Genomic DNA, 25684 nt, shown 5'->3' on the forward strand with positions numbered 1-25684 from the left:
TTGATTCGCAAAGAATCCAACAAGCATATGTTTGGCTTGGGAACAATGTATTACAAATACATCTACACAAGCCATACACATACATCAGGGATGCAGAGTCCCAAAAAGGACTCCGGATTTAAAAGTCACAAAAAGATTACTTCATTCTATTTTTGGGTATCCAGGAGCTCTAAAAATATAAATAAGTGGACTACTGATAGGACATACATACATACATACATACATACATACATACATACATACATACATACATAAATACATACATACATACACACATACATACATGCATACATGCATACATGCATACATGCATACATGCATACATGCATACATACATACATACATACATATATACATACATACATACATACAACCCTGACAGGCCTCAGCAGGAAGTGAGAACTTTAGCTCTCCCTCTTGCCCATACTCCCCTAAATTGAGTTACAAGAGCCATTATAGTTCATGCAAAAGAATAGTTTTTTTTCTTAAAAGTATAATTATCATTGTAACTAAAATAAAAAACACAAAGTAATTTTTATATTAAAAAAAAAATTGCATTATAAACTGCATTATTTTTTAAAAGGCACGGTTTTTGCAAAAAAAAAAAAAAAAAAAAGAAAATTAAAAAAGAGCATCGATGCAAATATTTTTGATTAGATTGGATTAACTAAAAAATATAAAATTATTACACTCTAAATTATTGCAAAATAACTTTTATTTTATGCAATGAATTATATATTTTATATATTAGTTACTTTATCATATTATTCACTTTTATTGTGGAATTTTTGATTGTTGTAATAATTTTTAAAATGCCTGCATCCTATTACAATAGACAAAATATAAAAGAATTTTTATAAGCAGTAAAATTTTTTATAGCTCTTTGTCAAATATTTTTATCAAATAAGTAATGTTGTTAATAAATAAATGAATAGCTTGTGTAAAACCCCGAAGACAACGCTCACCTAAAAAATTTTTTCACGGCACAATAAATGATGCTTGTTATGTATATGTTCTTATGACATTAACATTACAAACATCTGCTTGTAACAAGTATAAAACTAAATTTGTAATTAATAAAGAATTTTTTTAATGAATAAACAGATAACTCATGCAAAAACTAAAAGGTCTCGTAAGAAGCTGTTTATAGGAGCGGCTCACATGGCTCGCCATGATCGTTTAAGGAGAGCTTTTCTCTGCTCTCGTGCTCATTTATACATACATACATACATTTATATATATATATATATATATATATATACACACATATATATATATATATATACATATATATATATATATATATACATATATATATATATATATATATATATATATATATATATATATATATATTTATATATATATATATATATATACACACACACACACACACACACATATATATATACATATCCCCTATATATTCCCTATAACATTTTAAATTTATGTTATGTCTCAATGGGGTACAATTGGTAACAAGGTAACAATCTCTAATTTTTAATTAAATATTAGTAAATAAACTTGATAATGCAGAAATGTTTGTTTATTATGGCAGTATTGCTAATTATCAGATGTTTAGGAAAAGACTTAAGGGGTTAATAGATTCCATTTGTTGACCAGCTTTGCACCCTTTCCTCATCAATTAGACTGGTGCAGATGACTCTATAATATATTGTTTCCAGTTTAGGATGTTGTTATGAAATCAGGTTCCAATCCTTTGACCATTCGTTTATGTGCTTCCACTTAGCACCTCTTCACTCTATCACTTTTCTCTATGTTCTTCATCTTTCTCCTTATTCCCAAGACTGTCCTCTTTTAGATATAATTTCTTATCAAATTAAAAATGCCCTCTTTCTTTCCTCTGCCAATATGTTGTTATTATTGACATTAATGCCCATCACACATGAATGGCTTGGCTCTAACATCACTGACCTTCCTGGGACTAAAGTCTATAACTTCTGCATTTCTCAATCTTTTACTCAGATAGTTAACTTTGTGACTTGTTTACCTGACAACCCAAATCATTTATCTTCACTTCTTAATTTATGTTTTTTCACTGACTCTAGCTGACCCAATGTAAAAAGGTGTTTGATGCTAAGCTAAACTATTCTTAGTTCACTAAATCTCGTATCTTATCTAAGAAGTTAGGCTCTAGAAACTTTTGGAAAATCTTTAACAGCATCATTAACAAGTTAACAAGGGAAGGTCTAACATTCCATCTCTCATTTTTGGGACAGATCTTTTTACCTCTCCCAAAGGATAAGGCTGAACTATTTGCAAAGAACTTTTCTTCTAATTTGACTCTTGAACCACAAAACCATACTCTTCTTTCCATTCTAATTAAACATGTTAACCCATTGTTAGACATTTAAATCACTCCAGCTTCCATTTCTTAAGTCAAATATCAATTAAACTCTTTTAGGGCTTGAGGTCCAGACAACATTCCTGTCATAGTCTTACAAAAGTGTTCTCCTGAACTCTTTTCAATTCTCTCTAAACTAATAATTAAGTGCTAGATTGAATTTGTTTTCCTGTCTTCTGGAAAATGGCATCTGTGGTTCCAATTTTTTAATGAATCCAGTGAACATTCTGGCCTTTCTAATTATTGTCCGATTTGTCTTCTTTCTGTTATTAGCAAGGTCTTTGAGTCTTTGGTCAACAAATTTCTCACATCCCATTTTGAGTCAAATAACTTAATGTCCGTCAATCAATAGGGTTTTCGAACCTCTTGCTCTACAACTGATTTGTTAACTACTGTGACTGAAAGATTTTATTGTGCATTAGATGGAAACAGAGAGGCTAGGGCTATTGCTCTTGACATATCTAAAGCATATCATTTTTTTTTTTTTTTCAACATCTTAACTTCCAACAAGGCTGCAAGCAACCATTATTAGAGTTATAAGTTACTGGATGAGAAAAGATAAAGTTTATAGAGCAAGATAATAATTGACACATGAAAGATTGCAAATAATATGAATCAAGAAAATAAGATAAAGGAAACGAATTCTAAAGCACTGATGTTCAAGAAAAAAAACTAGACCAATAAGAATTTTTAGAGCACTTAGAAACAGTCACAGTAAAAGGATGAAACATAATTGAATGACGAGTAACAAGAGAATGAATTTTAGTACATGACATAAGAGACGCTAGCTCTTTAGAGCAGTACCAATTTTAGTTTATATAGAAAAGAGAAAAAGAAGTAACATTATGACCATGTGATAATGGTTGGAGATTGACTACAAGAGCGAGTCCAACTACATTAACAATGTGTTTATGCACCTAGTCTAAAAGAGAAAGAGCATCATTGGAAGATCCGCCCCAGATATGGAAACGGTATTCCATATGAGTAGGGATTTGAGATTTATAGAGATAAAGAATAGAATCCTGAGTAAGAAAGTAGCAAATACAATAAAGAGATGCAACCTTAGCAGTTGCTAGTTTTGCAATCGATTTGATATACGGTTTCCAAGAAAGATCAAAAGTAAGAGTTAATCCTAAAAGATGACTCATAGATAATCCTGGTGAACAGTACTCATTGAGTACATTATTGAGTACAAATGTGAACAGTACTCATTGAGTACATTACCATTCATAAATATACGAAGGTCTAGACTATTGAGATAAAGATTAGCTGAAAATTTTTTTAGAGTTTTATCTGAGTTAAAGTTCACCAACCACCGAGAGTCCCAGGCTGTAGCAAAAGTGAGATCTTTTTCAAGCTTATATGCTCACTTTAAGCAATCAGAAAGTGTTGGCTTCTTATCAAGACAAGCATAAATGGTAGAATCATCAGCAAACAATGCCACCTTAGATGTAAGGATATCTGGAAGATTGTTTATGTAAATTAAAAAGAGTATAGGGCCAAGGATAGAACCCTGAGAAACCCATGAAATGACAGGATATGAAGAAGAGCGCTGTTCATTGAGGAAAACTTTATTACTATGATTGGTAAGGAAGGATTCAACAATCTTAAAGATGTTACCTGATACACTGTAAAAAAAAAAGTTTATGGCAAAAACCAGCATGCTAAACTTTATCAAAAGCTTTAAAAATGTCAATAGCAATAACCTTAACCTCTCCACATCCATCTAATGTATAATAAAATTCTTTAGTCAGTACTGTTAGCAAATCAGCTGTAGAGCGAGAAGATCAAAATCCATATTGATGATCAGAAAGTAAGTTATTAGATTCAAGATAAAAGATTAAGTGTTAGTTAGTTAATTAAAGATTCAAAAACATTGCTTATGATAGGATGAAGACTAATGGGATGGTAGTTAAACGAGTCAGATCACTCTTCAGAGTTTTTGAAAATAGGGATAACAGATGCCGCTTTCCAGCAGGCTGGAAAACAAGACTGTAATAAGCACTTGTTAAATAGTTTGAAAGTATAGACGACAGCTCTGGCGAACACTTCTGCAAGACTATAACAGGTATGTTGTCCGGACCACAAGCTGTAGAAGAGTCTAAGCAGGAAATCACTTTAGATACAGAAGCTTGAGTGATACAAATGTCAAGCAATGGATAAAACTGTTTTTCAGCTAAATCAGATAGAAGCAAATTAATCTAAATTTATATATATTTATATATATATATATATATATATATATATATATATATATATACATATTTATAAATACATATATGTATATATCAGGCTTGGACAGAAATGGCATGCAATTGAGAGCTATTGCTGACCACACAAATGATTTCATTTTTTGACAACTTCACCATGACTGTTTAGATGTTTAGATGATTTTTAAACATTTTAGAAATGTGCTGAAAAAAGAAACGGTAGCTAAATTTAAACTAGTAAGAAAAGAAAAAAATGAAAAAAGAAAACAACTTCTTAAGAAAAAGAAAATGTATAAGCAATAAAATAAAACTCAAAAAACTCAAACTAGAAGCAAAAATTAATTTTGTTAAATAAATTACTTTGAAGCTTATCATATGAAACGTTTTATTAAACTTACGCAAAAAACGTTTACAAATTACTTCTAATGATGGTTTAATGAGTGAACATTTAAACTATTTAAAAGTCTTATATATATTATTTTTAAATTGTATATCTTATTGGTAACTGATAGAATCTATCTAAAATGGTTTATAATCTTTACTTAAAATAATGCATTAAATACATTAAAATTAAAATAAATAAATAACTTGTGATAAACAAACAAAAGATTATGTAAAGTAAAGATTGTTTTAAGAAATAAATTATAAGGAAATATAATCTTTTTCAAATACCAAATTTAGATTCAAATTATAACTTTTGTTAAGTTGGTTTAAATAATTTTTATCGAGATTTAAAATTGAATTTAATTACAATGCGATACTTTAAATTACTTTCTAAATATCAATAGTTTTTAAGCTTCTGTAACAAATAATAATTTTATTTGTTACAGAATTCTGTAGCAAATAAAATTATTATATATATAATAATTTTATTTTTTACAGAATATTATTATATAATTACTATAATATTATTATTTGTTAAAATAATAATATCCTAATGATTACAACACATTAAACGCAAAGGGTTTTTAAGTGTTTTTTTTTTTATATGTCAATACTTTGTTGTTATAAATAAGTGCTCAACTCAAGAGGAAAACCTAATGGCATGTATATCGGCATGTGTTTTATCTGCAAGTAGAAAAGTGAATGTTATCAATAGTTGACAATATTATTTTTATTTACGCAAATTATTTCTGGTCTACACTTGAATTGTTGAAAATTTTCTACTTGAATCTAAATTTGGTATTTGAAAAAGATTATATTTCCTTACAATTTATTTCTTAAAACAATCTTTACTTTACATAATCTTTTGTTTGTTTATCACAATTTATTTATAGCCCTATAATGTAAGATGACTAGAATATGCTAGAAATCGGCTGAATGAGAAAATTTTATCAAAATAGCAACAGCCAATTCAAAAAGTTGGCGGGCAACCAAAATTAAAAAAATGTGTGCTTTCAGTTGCCTTCCTGGCGACCTACCAAAAATCCGAGTGTACACCCCTGATATATATCATATATAGATATCTAATTAAGTAAAATAAATCAATTAAATCAAATGACGGACATTTAGCAAGGAAAATTAGGTCACAATCTTTTAGACTGACAAATAGTCTGAGCTAAACTCGTAGTGGTAGTGGTAAAGTGGTAGTGGTAGAGCACTCGCTTCATAAGTAGTTCAATCCCTACCATGTCCATGTACAGCGCTCAATATGTTTCTACACGCAGCAACCTTGTTTGCCAAGGTTCATATTTTGAAGATATAGAGTTGAGAGAGGGCTATGACCACAATTAAGTAGCTTCCTCATCAGTAGTGGCCTTCAATGCCTTGAGGAGGTTAACTAACAAAAAAAACTCTGTATGAGCTGAATAACAACTTTATTAAGGCATTAATTTAAAAAAGAAATTAAACAAATCATCCTAAAATATTGTTTAGTTTAAAAATTTGAAGTTTTTTAAAAGAAAATATTTTAGCTGTACTGTATAATACTGAATTAATAATAACATACAATTGTGATTACATGGATATATGGCTAAGCAAGAACTAAATTTGAAATTTAAAAAAATACCTTCAAATTCCACATCATAACATTCAAAAAACATATTTTTATTAGAGTCTTCAAACCATAATCGAAACTTGACAACACCAAGATGAAAAAACTTTTCAACTTTGACAGATAACTCTTTTTTTGCCTCGGATTTAAAAAATTTATAAAAACCATAATCAGAATAATGAGGATTCTCACAATTTACTGCAATCTCTACTTCTTTTATCGTTTCTACTTTGTGTATATTCAAATAAAAAATACACCCAGTTTTAATTATTTTAATCCTAAAAATAGTTTAATTTCCTCATAAATAATAAAGCTTTGTAAATTTTGTGATAAGTAGTTTCAAAATAATATATATATATATATATATATATATATATATATATATATATATATATATACATATATATATACATATATATACACATATATATATGTACATATATATACATATATATATATATACATATATATACATATATATATATATATATATATATATATATATATATATATATATATATATATATATATATATATATATATATATATATATATATATATATATATAACCATGTAAGCAAGTATTTTGTACCTACATTAAACATACCTAATAACATCTGATCAAAAAAGAATTTTTTTTACTCCATGTGATGTTGATGTTGATTATTCTTGTGCATTTCAGTTTTTTCAAGAATATCAATGGCTTTTAGGTCGGACAACTTCCAAATACATTTGCATGACATAAACAATGTTTTGTAGTAATTATAATATTTAAATCAATAGCTAAAAAATGAGGTTCTTCAAGTCTATAGTTTATCACAAGTTTTTAATTCTGACTATATGTTGTTTTGTGTGGTCTTTCTGATTGCTTTCGAACCTTTGTAGATAAAGTAGTAAGTTCATATTTCTTCATAATTTGTCTATCAGCAGACTTACCAGCTCCATAAAACTATGCAAGTCTCCATTTGAACTGATCTCGCTACCAACATTTTTAGTGGATTTTATACATTTCCTATACCCTATGACCTCAATCACTTATAAATAAAGCTTTTTTATTATTTTCACAAAATATTTGTTTACAACATCAATAAATTAGCAATTTTTGGGGGGAAATGTGGAAAATCAGTATCTCTTCAAACTTTTGAGCTTATCAAAAACCCTTAATTTTAAAATCAATTAAAGTATGTTAATTAAATAATCAATCTTTGTTCAAAATATAACAGTAAATATAAAAATTTGTTAATTGGCATATAATATGCTTTTAGAATATGGACTTAGTCAAGTAAATGCTAAAATATTTATAAAATTTAATTTTATTTAGCCTGTCTGCATATTTTTGAATGCTACTGTATATATGTATGTATGTATGTATGTATATATGTATGTATGTATGTATGTATGTATGTATGTATGTATGTATGTATGTATGTATATATATATATATATATATATTAAGTTAAGTTATACATTAAGTCAAGTTAGTGTATTCTACAAATATAAGATAAACACTTATATGAATATCTTCAACAGTCTATTTTCCCTTCAGCAGGTTCATCAGGAATCTCCATGACGGTTGTGATGTATAAATATAGTTTTTTAAGGTCCATTATAATGTAAAAATAGTTTTGTGACATCAGCTGTGATCAGGGTGTTAGCCAGCCTGATGGTGCCGCGTATAACGCGGTTTCCTAATTGGTTTAAAATTCCCAAAAGTTTTTAAGATCATGGTAAAAAAAAAATGGAATCAGTCTCAGATTTAAATTGTTGCGCTAGACTAGTAAAAAACGCAATTAGTACGCGCGACAAGGAAATGAATTAAGTTAATCAATTAAGAATTAAAATCGATTTTTTAATGTGAAAAAAAAGTGTCGTCATTAACAAGCAAGATCATTCATTTAAAAGTTGAAAAAAAAATGTTTTTAATTATTAATTGATGTCAGTTATTCTCCAGTTAAAATTGTTCAATACGTTTAATAAATTATTTTATTAGTTTATTTTTGTTATTCAAAAACTCTTTATTTACATTCTTGCTTTTTATCTTAAGTTAGGAAAGTTACAAATAAAATTTGCATATTAATAAATATTATAATATAAAATAAGTTAATAACGTTTTTATATTAAAAGTTTTATTAATAATTTCGGTAAAATAAGTTAGCTGGTAAAGTAAACCGAAAATAACAACAACAAAAAAATAAAAAATAAAACTTGCAATGAAACGTATTGTATATGTTATATTTACGTAAAACATAAAAGAAGATAATTAAATAATATTATAATATTATTAATTATTAACCAATGTTTACAATAATTACAATAATTAATTTTTTTTTAATTTACAAATTCAAAATTTATGTAGATATTTAATGTATATTTGTTAATTGAAAAAAATTGATCTGCCCTTAAAATGTCTTTGTTACTTACTCGATGTAGTTAAGGCAATTTTAAAATACTATAGCGTCTGTATGATATTTTGTTGACTACTACTTGTTTCTGTTAAATGATCAGGTCTGTGAATCATGAAAAGACGGAAAAAATAAAATGATAAATTTTTCAGTATCATAAAATATAAATATTTGAAGCGAAAAAACCCAGACCGTAGATTTTTTTTTTTTCAAATCTTCTTAAAATCCTAATTCGCTTGTCCAAATTCGTATAAGATTTTGAATAAATACGATTTTTAGGTAAAATGAACATCATAGATTAAAAACTTATAACGTTTATTCACGCTTTTTCTTGATTGCAAGTTCTTTTTTGGTCGGAACTCTTGTATTTTTTATAAAACTTGATAGAAATATTGTATTTTGACAACTATATAAAGCTAATAGGCCAGAAACGATAGGAACTAGGATCTATAATAAATTAAGGCACTTTTTCAAAAGATTTTAACTAAATTCATGTTAACGCCGATGAGCGAAAGTGATCTAAAGGCTCCAAAATGGTATTCTTTGTAATCACAATTAGGGGTAGTAAAAAGGATTAGAAAATTATATAAAAAAGAGAAAAATTTTTCATATATTAAAAAAACCTGAAGCGAAAAAATATATAACATCTAAAGCTTTTGTTTGGACATAATACGCCTATAAAATCATGCCAATTTCAAATAAATAAATTCGAATAATTTGTAAATCACCTTAACTACACCGAGTATTTAAATAAAAGTAGCATTATAATTGACGGAAATTAGCGAGCCAACCAATTTTTCAATAAATGGTTATTAAAAATTCGGAAACTTTAACTTTACTTTCATTTAAAAGCTATCGATTTAAATAAGTTTTTTACTATTTTAATTTATCTTATGATAAAAATTGTAATATAAAATATGATGAACAATAATACAATTACCTATGTGAGAAAGTCAAAAAACTTTTTTATCTATTTTAAAATTTTTCGATTTAAAATACTAAGTATTTTAAATCTGAAATATTCGAAATCTTTCCATATAATTAGGGTTGTCAAACGTCTGGATTTTACAAAAATTACAATTTTACGGATTTTACAAACCTATAATAATTTTTTTTTACTGTTTTCCTTCGTAAAAGCCGTAAAATTCTGACATTCCTAAGTATAATGTATAGTTTTTTTTATCGACTGTCGTTAAAAAGTTGTTTTAGCAAGTTAAAAAGTTACAAGAGGATCTTGGAAATCGTTAAAAATGTTTTGTTAAAAATTAAACACTATTTAGCATTTTTTTTACATTTATGATTTAAAAATGAAAATAAAAATAAAAGAAGACAATATATGTAACTAATTGTTTAAACCTTTTAAAACTGTATTTAAAAGCAATTTTTGCAATTAAAATAGATCAAAGTTTCAATAAATAAATATATTAATTCATTCATTAAAACTGCAAACAATTGTCTTTTGTTCTAGTTTCTCAACAATATTTAACAAAGGAGAGAAGCAATTTAAAAATGAAAACTGACGAAAATTGCTCAAAATGAAACAAGTTGAATAATTGTCAGATCAGGTTATCCTGCTACTGGTAACATGTAACCCAGTACAATCTGCTTCATGTCCTGCTGCCTTGTAGGATACGCCTTTTTAGGCAAAGGCTAGGAGATGCCAACTCCGATTTAAAACACCCCCTGCCTTGGGGCTCTTGGTTGAGTAAAGGCTAGAGATGGTGTCTCGATAAAAATACTCATCTTGGGCAGATGGTAAATGCACCCAGCTACTGTCTTGTAGAAGGCCTCCTAGGCAAAGACTTAAGGGGTAAACAGATTCTATCTGTTGACCAGCCTCGCACCCCTTCTTCATCTATTAGGCTGGCGCAGATGTATTTTTAATACATTGTTTCCAGTTTAGGATGTTGAATGCTGGATCTTCTTGACTCAATGCATGGGTTTGCTTGTGTCACTGTTTTTATGACTAGGCAACTCATTCTATTATCTCCTTATGAGGGTACAGCTCTAAAACTCAGTTTTATGGTTCTGAGGCCGGCTGGTAGTCAGGTTTCCCGAACTCTGTGGTAGCTCTCAGAGAGGCTGATTCCATCAACAGCTGAAAAATATCAAAGTATTAACAGTGCCATGTTGCGCATGGATGGTGTCCCTGTTTGTACTTTTGGTGTGCATTGCGGAGGCCACATTTGGAGCCCTTTGTTACGGCTTAGGGTTTATTAGTAGTAATGAGGCAATTGCTTGGGCTATTAAACGGTGTTCTGAGTACTATCTATGCTTTGAGTCAAGTTCTTCAATCTAATTTTAAAAATGAATAAAGTACCAAAAACTATAAAACACAAAAAACCATCATCATCACCAAGTTCTCTAAACCTATCATTCACTAATATTCGTGGTCTTCGAAGTAACTTTTCTTCTGTTGAGTCTTATCTCTTGCAAAGTCGCCAGACCTACTTGCTCTTTGTGAGACTAATTTGAGTTCGGCTGTCTCATCTTGTGATCTTAGTGTTGATGGTTATCTTCCTCTGATTCGTAAAGACTCCAATAGCCACATGCTTGGCCTGGGCATTTACATTCGTAAGAATTCACATGTTTGTTGTGAAACTAGGTTTGAATCCACAGACTATTCTTTCATGTGCTTTTGTTTAGCACCACTTCACGCTATTGCCTTTCTCTTTGTTCTATATCGATCTCCTTCATCTCAAGACTGTACACTTTTTGATGTTATTTCTGATCATATTGACCAAGCCCTCTCTCTTTATCCATCAGCTAATATAGTTGTTGTCGGTGACTTTAATGCTCACCACTCTGAATGGCTTGGCTCTAGTGTCAGTGACTCTGCAGGCATTAAAGCCCACAACTTTTGCCTTTCTCAATCCCTAACTCAAATAGTCAACTTTCCAACTCGCTTTCCTGACAACCCTAATCATTTACCTTCTCTACTCGACTTATGTCTTGTTTCTGATCCTAGTCAGTGCTCAGTTTCTCCACATTCACCCTTAGGTGCTTCTGATCACAGTTTGATCTCTTTAAAACTAATATCTCATTCTTCTTCATCACCTGAATACCCCTACTATCGAACCTCTTACAACTACAGTAAAGCTGACTGGGATTCTTTCCGTGATTTTCTTCGTGATGGCCCTTGGCTAGAAATCTTTCAACTTCCTGTCGACAAATGTGCTTCTTATATAACTTCGTGGATTCTGGCTGGCATGGAATCTTTTATTCCCTCTCGACGATTCCAGGTCAAGCCTCACTCTCCTCCATGGTTTTCCTCACACTGTGCTGCTGCGATTGCCAATCGAAACCGTTACTTCCATATTTATCAGCAAAACAATTCTCCAGAAAACAGACGTCTTTTCATTACTGCTAGAAACAACTGTAAAAAGGTTTTGTCTAACGCCAAAACCCGCTATTCTCAGGTCATGAAATCTCGTATCTCATCTCAAAAATTAGGCTCTCGTGACTTCTGGAGAATCTTTAATAATATCAATAATAAGGGCAAATCTATAATTCCACCTCTCTTGTATGGTTCAGACTTTGTCACCTCACCTAAAGACAAAGCCGAACTGTTTGCTAAAAACTTTTCATCAATATCATCTCTTGATTCCACTAATTGCGTTCTACCTGATATTGCCAACAAACAGGTTGATTCATTGCTTGACATTCATATCACTTCAGCATCTGTATCTAAAGCGATTTCCTGTCTAGACTCTTCTACAGCTTGTGGCCCAGACAACATACCTGTTATTGTCTTGCAGAAGTGTTCTCCAGAGCTGTCGTCTATACTCTCAAAACTATTCAACCAGTGCTTATCAGAGTCTTGTTTTCCAGCCTGCTGGAAAGCCGCATCTGTTATCCCTATCTTCAAAAATTCTGGGGAGCGATCTGATTCGTCTAACTACTGTCCCATAAGTCTTCTTCCTATCATAAGCAAGGTTTTTGAATCTTTAATTAACAAACACTTAATTTCTCATCTTGAATCTAATAACTTACTTTCTGACCATCAATATGGATTTCGATCTTCTCGTTCTACAGCTGATTTGCTAACAGTAATAACTGACAGGTTTTATCGTGCATTAGATGAAGGTGGAGAGGTTAAGGCCATCGCTCTTGACATTTCAAAAGCGTTTGATAAAGTTTGGCATGCTGGTCTTCTCCATAAGCTTTCTTCTTATGGTGTATCCGGCAACATCTTTAAGATCATTGAATCCTTCCTTTCCAATCGTAGCATAAAAGTTGTCCTCGATGGACAACACTCTTCTTCTTATTCTGTAACTTCAGGGGTTCCTCAAGGTTCTATCCTTGGCCCTATACTCTTTTTAATTTACATTAACGATCTTCCAGATATTCTCACATCTAAGGTGGCATTGTTTGCTGATGATACTACCATTTATTCTTGTCGTGATAAGAAACCAACACCCTCTGATTGCCTGGAGGGGGCATTTGAGCTTGAAAAGGATCTCACTTCTGCTACAGCATGGGGCTCACAGTGGCTGGTGAACTTTAATTCAGAAAAAACTCAATTTTTTTCAGCCAATCGTTATCGCAATAATTTAGATCTTCCTATATTTATGAACGGTGATGTACTCGATGAGTCACCTACTCTTCATCTTCTAGGATTAACTCTTACTTCCAATCTTTCTTGGAAACCATATATCAAACGGTTGCAAAATTAGCATCTGCTAAGGTTGCATCTCTTTATCGAGCTCGCCACTTTCTTACTCTGGATTCTATTCTCTATCTCTATAAATCTCAAATCCGGCCTTGTATGGAATACTGTTGCCATATCTGGGGCGGATCTTCTAATGATGCCCTTTCTCTTTTAGACAAGGTGCAAAAACGCATTGTAAACATAGTTGGACCTGCTCTTGCAGCCAACCTCCAACCATTATCACATTGTCGTAAAGTTGCTTCTCTTTCTCTTTTCTACAAATACTATAATGGGCACTGCTCGAAAGAGCTAGCGTCTCTTGTGCCATCTACTAAAATTCATTCTCGTGTTACTCGTCATTCAATTAAGTGTCATCCTTTTTCTGTGACTGTTCCTAAGTGCTCCAAAAACGCTTATTCGTCTAGTTTTTTTCCTCGAACATCAGCTCTTTGGAATTCGCTTTCTTCATCTTGCTTTCCTGATTCATATAATTTGCAATCTTTTAAATCGTCCGTCAATTGTTATCTTGCTCTACAATCTTCATCTTTTCTCTGACAGTAACTTCCAACTTTAATTAGTGGCTGCTTGCAGCCTTGTTGGAAGCGAAGATGTTTAAAAAAAAAAAAAAAAAAAAAAAATTATAATTAAACATTTATAAAGTATAAAAATATTCCTGAAAAATAAAACAGAAAAATATTCCTATGAATAACCCAGCAACAATAGAAAATTTTTATTGAAACTTAATTGTATCTAAAAAATTGTATCTACTTTTTTAAACGTCATAATGTAATGACCTTTTTTTTTTTTTAGCCGCACCTAAATTCCCAATTTGGCTAAAACGCTGTATGAATTTTTTTTCTGGCTAACACCCCGGTAATGTATAAATATAGTTTTGTAACATTAGTTATGAGGCATAAATATATTGTTTTGAAGTGCCATAAAAAAAAAAAAAATTTTAATTTTAGATCAAACAATTATTGATTCTTATTTAGCAATTCAGTTTCTTAGAAGCATTATGTAACTACCTAAAAACGGTGCTGCAATCCTCTGACTAGTTTGAAAAAGATATTCTAGTTAACAAGTTTTAAATTTTTAATTAACAACTTTTTAATACAGTTTAGTAAAAATGTTCATTTTTTATATATTTATTTTATACTAAGTTTAGTTTAACTTATGCAGTTTGATCCAATTTTAACTAAAATGAATCAAACTTACTGATAGACTTTAATAGCAATTGCTGTTTCTGGGACGAGAAATTTCCAACATTTTGTACATTTTTTTCCCTCAACAATAAAGATGAAAAGGGTATCTGATGGTGATGATTTTGCTCTAACATTTGACTTCCTCAATAAATAAAAAAATGAAACTATTTTTGTTTATTGAAGAAGTATATATACAAAAGAAGATGCAACTCTATTTGAACAGCTTTTATCTTTTCAGTGAAAGTTTAAACTTTGCAAGTGAAATGTTAGTAAATTTACTAATATATAAATATAATAATAATAAATAATAATAAAGGTTGCTTGATTTTTGTTGTGAAATAAAAGGTCCTCAAAAAGTTTAAGCCTTTAAAAGAAAAAAAAATTTGACTGACGATATTTTAAAATTAAAAAACTGTTATCAAATAATTATGACTGTGTTGTTTTCTTCTTATCATTGAATTTAGCACCTTCAAGTAAGTTCAGGTGGCGATTTTCAGTCATGTTGAATATTTATTAAAACTTCTGTTGGAGGAATATGATATTCCTCTAATAGAAGTTCTAGTAATTGTATTCAAGTTTTAGTAGTTTAAACTTCAAAACGACATGTCTTTATTATGCTTCAAGAGACCAGATCCATCTTTTTACTAAGATAGCCAAAGATCTCCTTAGACTATTTTATTTGGAAAAAAATTTGAATCCATGAGACTTGGGCAACTCTGGGAGATAGTGAAGGTGCAACCTATGGTAACCAGTGGTTAAAGCGAAAAGTTTTAAAGCGAAAAGACGTTAAAGCGAACTTTCTTTTTGTTCCTTTTTATTTAAATAATATTTTAGATAATATAGCCTGGTTTTTATGTTAACTTATAAAACGTTGTAGTTAAATAACCTTTTATCAATAAATATATTTTTTGTCAACAATTTTATATTATTAATTTTACTACTTTAGGTATCTTAAAATATATAAAAAATTCATTATTATCATAAAATTTTTCTATTAGTTTTTTTGCTAATAGAAACCAGTAACTTTTTTGCTTAAACATTTTTTGCTTTAATGACCCTGAACCAATATACTGTATAAACTTTTGAAACTTATATAAACTTATATATTGGACAAAAAATGAAGCCACTTTTTTTATCTATCAATATAGCCAAGAGCAAAAGCTGAAGCTGATGTGTGGAATAAAAGTTAAATATGCAAGTTTAGAGCATCAAAAGTTCCCAATAAGTTGAAGATAGTTCAAAAAAACACTTTAATAATTATAAAATACTTATAAAAGTTTTTTTGATAAACCTTGGTTTATTAAAAAGTATTATAATTCATAAAAATGCTTCAAAAGGGTCTGTCGTTTTACTTTTCTATTCAAAACTTTAATTCTAATCGGAAATGAATTTAGGAAATATAAGTTATTACTTTACGAGTATACTAATTTCCTCCTAACACTTTTACATAAATAGTATTTACATTTAAAATATATTTACTTTATTTAACATGGCCGATGACACAGGTTCCAAAGTGGGGGAGCACAATCGTAAATTTCTAAAAAAAGTCCTTCATATCTATAATTTTATTTAAAAAAAAAAAATCCTTTTAAAAAAAACTTTCTAACTCCCCTGGTGTCGTCGGCCCTGTTTAAGGAAAGAAAAGTTAGATAATTGTTTACAAATTTAAATTGCCATTTGTAAAAACGGCACAAGCTGCTTCACTTTTCGGACATCTAGTTTATATAATTGTTATATCATTGTATTATATTTTTAATTATTTTAATTAATATGTCATCGATGGAAACAGAACATAAAAGTTGACTGATCATTTTATAATCTAAAAATTACCATTTTTTTTTTGATGTTTTAGATATATCATACTGTCCTTTTCATCCCCCCTTGACCTTACTCCCCTCTAACCTTGAAAGGGGAGGCAAAAGGGACAGTTTGGTGACACCCACCCACCCCCACCCATGAGGCACAGCACTTATAACATCCTACAACTCAGCTTAAGAACAGTTTTTCATTCGATTGGTTGATCTTCACTGAAAGGAATTTCCAGTAGCCTCAAAGTCTGCCCTGAATAAGATGATTGTTGATGATAGAAAAATAATTTTTGATTGCCTAGTGCATAGTAGTAGTATGTAGTACACGAAAAATATTGTACTGAAGATTTATTAAGCGCAGTATTATTTATAAATATAAAAACTATATAAAATTTAGCAGATTTATTGTTTTGTAACAATCAACATCGGCTGTGCCAATATATATACATATATATATATACATATATATACATATATATACACATATATATACATATATATATATATATATATATATATATATATGTGTGTATATATATATATGTGTGTATATATATATATATATATATATATATATATATATATATATATATATATATATATATATATATTGCGTCTCCGCAAAATACTAAAGTTGTTAATTAAAAAGAAATAAAAATGCATCTTTTTAGTGAAATAAAAACTAATTTATTTCAGGAACTGAGGAGATGCAAAAAATTCCCTGCTGTTTTTAACCTTGTTAATAGTATGAAGATTTCAACATTAAAACTTTTAAGATAAAAAATTGTTCAAAATAAACCTGTTTAATTTTACTGCAAAAATCTTTTTCGGTTATTGTTCCATTTAAACTAATTATTCTTTTTTATAATTACTATTTATTACTAACCTTTTTAAATCATTTTTTATTCACGATTTAAAAAAATGCTAATCAATATTTTAAAGCTTGTTTACCGATACAAAAAACAGTGTGTTTATTAAACATACTAAAAAAACCATATAAAAAAAAAATATATATATTTTCATGCACGGATGTTAAGTTCCTTTCAATTACGAGTAACAAATTTCAATTATGTAAATAAGAAAAAAATGACACAACTTACTCTCTTTTTTTGACGAAAGGCAAATCATCAGAATCTACAAATTGGTTAAAATTACATTAGAAATAGTAGAGGAAGAATATTAGAAAAAATGAAATAACAAATAATGAAAAAAAGTAAATAATAGCAACAGTAAAGGAAAAAGTTTTACAAAAAAGAAATTTAAAAAGTAAAAAATGATTTTTTTCTTAACAATAAAAACAAGTAAAAACTGGAGGTCTAAATCTCAATAAAAAATATTTCAATAGTTAATTAATGAAGTTTTATATAAACTCACCAATAACAGCTTATAAAAGTATAATTAAATTCTAAATTCAATTATTTATCTATCTTTTTTTTTTAAATCCTTAGAAAAATAAAAATTGAATACTTTACACTTTAGTATAAGTATAAAGGTGTAAATATATTCATGGTGTTTTTAACTTTGTACAACCATTTTGTAAGATAATAACACCATCTTTTATTTAAACTTATGAAAAAAGCTTTTATAATATAATAAGCTTTTATAATATAATAAGCTTTTATAATATCATTTTATAATTTTATATATACAGCGTTTTGTTTTTTAAGAAAATAAAAACGATAAAAATTTAAATATTAACAGGAATGTAATAATAGGAAAGAAAGAACTTTTTTCCTCTGCACTATTAGTCTATTAAATTTTTTTTTTCTCCTTATTCTTTCCATTTTTTGACTTGCTTGTTTTACTTATTTATTAACTTTAGCTTGATCAACTTTGCTTATATCTATATATCACACGGATTTAAGAGTAGTACTCTACATTATCTTCTCAAAAGATTGTCTTATATCTCGAGAGAGAAGAATACACATGTGCTTTTTGGTAATTTTATGCAGTTTAAAATACTTCTTGTCAAACTCTGTTTGACTTGCTTCAAAGTAAGCGGAGATGACTTTAATCAAGCTCTTGCTAATTGACAATTGTGGCTAGATAGCTCAATTGGGTAGAGTGTCAAACAAAAGGTTAATACCCAAACTGGTGTGCGATACGAGTTCAAATCCTGCCACCGCACCGTTAGACGAAATCCCGATTTCATGGCCAAAAGTCAAATTTTTGAGTTTTATACTTTCATCTTTTTATGTTCAGATCTTGTTTACAGATAGTCCTAGAACAAAATTCCAAACAGGGCAGGTATATACCTGCTCTAGGATGGCCTGTACATCAGGTCACATTTAGCCTCCGTTCGTACACACTAAACAAGTGGACACATCGAAAAATTCTTGCCTGTTTTAATGTGCTGTTAAACTGAAGAAACTTTTTCATTTGGAATTCGGCAAAATGGAATCACTTTCTGGAGGTATGTAGAATATATGGTTATGCACGGTTATTGCTAATTTTAATTTTTTTAATATTTAAATCGAGCGACAAGTAAACATAAAAAGTTGTACATTTTTTATCTAAAATCGATTTTCTAATGTAGTTTTAAAAATTTAACCGCGGTTATCCACCTTCTTTCGACAAGGAATTGATAGTGTATAGTGTTGAATATAAAATATTAAAAAACTGGCTGTCATTGAGTGCCATGTTAATAGTGAGACTAGTTTTTATGGAGGAATGCGTGGTGCAACATTAATCTATTAACATACAATAATACCTTATAATGGTGATGGAAATAAGTGAACTAACATTATTTAATGGCACTAATTACATTAATACAATAATTAAAAATAAATTAAAAAAATTAATACAATAATTTATTATTTTAAATATATGCTTTACAAGTTACTTCTCCCTCCGTTTTATGATCATCTTAAAATTTTATAAAATAGTCCTCAAAGAACTCTTAGCAGTTATAACAGTATTTTTTTTAGAAATCTTCAAATGTGGAATAGTCAAGAAAAGATATATTCTTTATGGTGAAAGACAGTTTAAAAAATGAATATAAATTCATCGTTGATGTTTTGACAGATGCAATTTTCAAAAAAACGGAACATATGATACAAGTAGGCGAGGATGAAATGTCATTACCACGCTTATTTGCAAATTTTCGATCGAGATGAAGAGCAGTAGGAAGACGGGAAGAATTTTTTCTGAAAAAAAATGAAGAACGATTGAAGGACACTGTACAATTTTCAAAATTATCCAATACTGAATGCACAACACCTGAGAAGATTGTGAAGAATGATAATAAAAAAAGGAACATGTGAGCGACCTTCGCAATCCTTTGCTTCATCCAGTGATAGATCAAAGAGGCGAAAGACTCAAGAAATACGTTCTACTTTTTCTACAGAAGAATTGGCATATCCTGCTCAAATGAGTTTAAGGACTTCTGGTCAAGTACATGCTGCTCAAGTTGTTAAAGATGTCACGTTAACAACCCCAACAAGAGCCTCAAAATATATATCCGCTGTTCATTCACAAAATGAAGTACCTTTAACCCCAGACAAAGCACTTTCTTTAATGATTGAGAAAGGAGAATCAAAGCACTCTTATAAACTATCAAGAAATGTAGCTAGAGCACATAAATGCAAATTATACCCATCATACCTTGAAGTAGAAAAAGCAAAAAAACATCCATCAGTTGTGTACACAACTGTTAGTGAGTCATGCGCACAAAATGAACTACAGGCTTTACTTGATCATACTACATCTAGAATTATACAACTTCAGGTTGATGTCATTGATACTCTAAATCTAGAAATTCTGCAAAAATTAGTACTTCACTGTAAATGGGGATGTGATGGAAGCAGCTGTCAAAGTATTTATAAACAAAAATTTACTGAGACTGGAAAATCTGATGAAAGCATTTCTTATACACAACAATCACGAGACAGGTGAAGTAACTATTGTGTGGAAAAATCCAAGACCATCATCTCCGCGATTCTGCAGACCAATACAATTGCAGTTTGTACATGAAGATGTACAGTCAACATTGAAAGAAGTTACCAACATTGAACTGCAGATTGAGGGTCTTGCACCATATGCTAATGAACAAAATGGAAAATCCATTTCAGTAACTTATTGTATGTCTTTTACGATGATAGACGGTAAAGTCTGTAATGCAGTAACTGGTACCACTTCTACACAACACTGCTTCCTGTGCAAAGCTTCCTCTAAAGAATTTAATGACATCAACATCATTATAAAAATGGACATTACAACAGATAATTTAAGATTTGGCATATCTACATTGCATGCATGGATTCGCTTTTTCGAGTGCTGTTTGCATGTGTCGTATAAGCTAACAACTGAAAAGTGGCAAGCTCGTCGAGAGGAAGATAAAACGAATGTGAAAATACGTAAGGAAGAAATACAGACTTAATTTAGGATAAAACTGGGACTTATCGTTGATCAACCAAAGCCAGGATATGGAAGCTCTAACAATGGAAATACAGCGCGCCGCTTTTTTCAAAATGCTGCTATATCTGCTGAAATAACAGGAGTCTATGAAAATTTAATTCACCAATTTCATGTAATTTTGCAGGTAATTTTGAGCGGGTTTGATACAGATGATGAAAAAATCAAAATTGCCCCAGAGACCGGCAAAATCTCTACATCAAGAAGCTATAGAATTGTTAAAACAACCTGAAGTCACCAGACAAGAGACAAGGAACGATTCCCATTTAGATACAAGTGGTTCAACATCAGATTCTGAATTGAATGATTTGAACATTGATGAATATGACATACGTGATTTTTGTTACTAAGATTAAATAAACGATTTTTTTACATATATGTGACTCTATCTTTTACCAATTTAAAAAAAATAATAAAATTAAAATAACAAATTTTTGTTTTTTTATTAATAGTGTAAATTTAGAAATAATTTTACAATGCTTTTGCTCTAATTTAACTCCTAAATCATAAGCAATGACCTTGAAAACCAAACTACATAAGATTTCATATTTTCAACGAATGAACAGTTATGGCCGCCATATTGGAGCCGCCATTTTGAATTTTTTAAATCTGACCTCAGATTCGTAATCAGCGACCTCGAAAACCCTCATGTAGGTAATTTGGGACTTTTGGCCACAAAATCAGGATTTCGTCCCACTGTGCACCGCTAACTCAGCGGTGTTGGTCAAAATTGGACACTACTTTGGATTAGCCTTAATGACTATTAGAGGTTGTTCTTATGCTAAGCCAATATCTTTGGATATAAGAGCATTGTATAGAAAAATATAGCATGAAAATTCAAACAAATAAAACAAATAAATAAAAAATTAACAAAATATAGATGCCGTTGATAAACATGGTTCTTGCTGGAAGGTGAGCATTATTACAATACAACTAATTTGAAGAATTAAAATTTTTTATTTAATCATTTGCATATATCTAGAAATGTGAATTACAGAGGTATTAAAGTTTTTGTTTTTGAAAAAGTTTTAAATATAATTTGACACTTGATTTTGACTGGTTTTGCTTTTTTTTTTCCTTGCTTTTTAACGCTACTCTTTATTTTATAGTAACTCATATACTTTATACCTTTATAGTGGATGCTGGCAGTTTGGTTGGCAGTGAATAAGTTTAAGAAAAAAAAGTCAAAAATTAAATTATTTTAGGTCGCTTAACTTTAGCATTATACTTTACCATTTTAAAGTATTGGATACAGTACGTAGCATTATGCTTTAGAGAAACATATATGAAAAAAAATTTATATTATTAAAACTGTTTGGCTTTCTTTTATATTTGAGACAAGAATAATTCATTAAGATATACAGAAAATTTTTTACGTGTAAATATAAAAGCACAATTAAAGATTGTTAAAACAATTAAAAGTTGAGTTTTTTTTTTAATGAACAAAAATAAACCCTTACGCCCCTCAGTGTTTCCAACAATGTTTTACTTTTTCCACTAATCAAAAGCGATACGAAAACAAGTCCAGCAACTCAAAATTGCACAAATTAATTTTGCAAACGTATCAACTTTCAAAAAAAAAAAATTGTACTTAGATACTAGAAAAGCTAATTTAAAAAATTCATTCTACAAGATGCTAGAAATAATCAACTTAACATTATTATGTATTACACAATTAAACATTGAATATATATTGTCAATGTAACTAACTTTTTATGTTTACAATTGTATATACATATTCGACAATAATTTTTATCATTAAATGTGACACATTTATTGTTTTTATTTAAATGACTCATGAATGCACTGTGAAATTTATAAAAGTTTAGTAAAAGGTAAACAAACATAGTTGGTATTTTTAAACTTAAGTCCAAATTGAAAAAAGATTTTCTTTAACCATTTGTAAAAACTATTTTATAGTTTGTATTTTACTATGTAATGTTATTTAAACAGTAATTATTGTATATTTAATATTAGTAGTTATTGTTCTAAATTTATAGACACTTTAAACAATTGTAGTGAGCAATCAATACTTATTTTAAATGATTTAAATATTAATATAGGAGAAAGCCGAAAAAATTTGAACCTGAAACCAACCACCTCCCTCAACTCATCAACTTAAATTAAAACTCATATTGTCAGCTTTTTATTATGCATAAATAAGTATTTTTCAGAACAAAAACAAAAATCTCTTGTTTTTCTTGTTTTTTTTTAATAAAGACTATAATATAACCATTGTGGTAGTTTTGTTAAAAAGCTGATGTGAAAAGTGAATCAACCACAACCAAAATAATACACATCTTATTGTTATTTGAAATTTCAACTGTTTGTTTGACTACACAAGATGCAAGAAGGACTTTAAGAAAAAAAGATGATTTTAAAGGATGCTAGAAATGGCTAAATATTTTTATATCACTGGTTATTGATTTGACCTTTATATATTTTTAATCTAAATATTTATCAACTATTATTTTTCTGATTTTGTAAAATTAAATTTTGTAAAAATAAATTATTAAAAAATTATTTTAAAACTAAAATTACTTGTTTGCAGTTATCTTTGTAATTCTTAAATATTGTAAACAAACAACCCCGAACAGAACTTTCAAAATGAAGAGACACAATGAAAAGGATATTTTAAATCAGATTTCAAGCCCCAGTGGGTTTGCATGTTGTAAACTTACATAGCAAATAGTACAAATAGTAAGAAAAAAAAATCCAAAATGGAATTAAACAGTTTAAAACAAACTATTACTTGGTATTATTAGTTTTACAAACTATTTATAAGTTTTAAATTCGAAAATAAGTTCAAAAATTTCTGTCAGACATTAAAAAGAAAAAACATTTAAACTGGAAAATAAAATAGAGTTTAATAAATGATCTATAAAAAAAACATTTTTGGTATATTTGGCATCTGTCGAGCCATAAAAAGAACTAGTCAGAGTAGCGGAATAAGCCCAACAGCATCTAGAAGCACTGGCCAAAGCAGCATTTAAAGCACTGAAAGTTGATAACTTTCTACAATAATAAAAAGACTATTAACTAAACAGCTTTGTTACTTTCAAAATTAACTGTTGATAAGTAAACAAAATATGATTTAAAAAAATTATCAAAAATCCTTTTTTGTTGCCCAGTGACGCTTCAAAATGGAAAAGAGTCCGAGTTGCATTGTACAAATAAAGAGAAGTTAAAGTCCCAAATTTTAAACCTCTAACGTTTAATGATTTAAGCAGAAACTCATAAAGTTAGCTATAAGATTAATTTTACTATGTTTGATTTGAAGATAATGAATGTTATTAGTTGAGATATTATGAAAAAAAGATAGCGAGTAGCTGTGGTGCAGTGGTATTGTTATACTTGCAAAAAAAGGAGGCGTGAAATTCTTAATTAAATACTTATCCGCAATGCTTTGTGACAAGAATGTTAGATCTCCTTGGAGCATCTTAATAATTAGATGAAAAATAAAATGTTCTCACAGATAAGAATTCCACTTAATCCTATATTGTTTGTGAAACAAAGCCTTCCCAAATGAAAAATGCTGATAGAATAAGACTTGTGGAAAGGAACGAAAGACATTATTCATGGAAATAAGTTCATTGGTGAATTAGTAATTTTGAATATCTTCTACATTTGAGATTCAAAATAAACATTTATAGGTTTCGAAAAGAACAAATAATGAAAAAACAAACGTAGGAAGTATAAAAAAAGTAGACTAGCCGAGGATATTGGGTAACACAAATAATAGAAATAATGCAAAACAAGTACTTTAATATACTTAGAAATTTTCGCTAACATTATTGTCGTTAATAAAGAAATTGAAAAGAGATATGAACTATTACTTTCCGATTATGATACTGACTCTGAAAGATTTTAGAATTAGTGCTTACTACTTAAAAAGACATCAATAATTTAACACTTTCTCTTAATTACTTTTTATAACCACCAGCATTTTATGTTTTGTGTTTACAAATTACGAGAGTTCAACTCTTCAAATTCTCTAAATTCTCGTTAGACTATTTTAGAAGAAGGTTAAATAAAAGTTATCCGTAATGCCAGGTTAAAATATTCTTTTAAGTTTTTTAGGTTAAATATTAAAAAGAACCGAATGACCCATTTAATCATTCAAACTGATGTCTATTTTATTTTTAGTACACTTCTAACCATTTTATTAAGGTATAATTTTTCTTTAATTATATTTATTGATTATATAATTTAAAATTAATAATGAACGGCTTCATACTTTGAGAGTTATCAAATATTTTGATGTATTGATTGACTGCAATCATTCATAGAAATCTCGAGATAATGGTATGCTTTTAATAATTCGTCATTATGTCAATAAATTTACACTAAAGACTAAATTTATTGACCAAATTATTTTTAAAAAATTCTGAAAAACATTTTATTTTAACTTTTAGGCATTAGAATCCTTACTATTAAAATATTCTTTTAATTTTCTTTTCGTTATTACTATAATTATCATTAGCATTTTTTGTTTGTGTAGTGTTAACGGTCAATGTGTTTTAATATATGTCTTTACTTACTATTACTTATAGTATTAAAAAATGGTGTCATTCCCTTGATCAGATTTCTGTATGAGTGATACCATCCTAATAAATCATTAACTTATTATTATAAATAGT

At 28.9% G+C, this 25684-nt stretch overlaps 1 protein-coding gene across 1 annotated transcript in view; it reads right to left on the bottom strand.

The window, feature by feature from the left end:
* Window positions 1–25684, bottom strand: part of LOC136090102 (uncharacterized) — a 42586-nt gene that overhangs the window by 14434 nt on the left and 2468 nt on the right. Inside the window, exons 2-3 of the mRNA XM_065816205.1 lie at window positions 17732–17765; window positions 6584–6846 (exon numbers count right to left, since the gene is read on the bottom strand). Coding sequence (XP_065672277.1) covers window positions 6584–6846; window positions 17732–17765 — 297 coding nt within the window. The remainder of the gene's footprint in view (window positions 1–6583; window positions 6847–17731; window positions 17766–25684) is intronic.

This window comes from Hydra vulgaris, chromosome 13 (assembly GCF_038396675.1).
Source record: "Hydra vulgaris chromosome 13, alternate assembly HydraT2T_AEP".
Lineage (NCBI taxonomy): Eukaryota > Metazoa > Cnidaria > Hydrozoa > Anthoathecata > Hydridae > Hydra > Hydra vulgaris.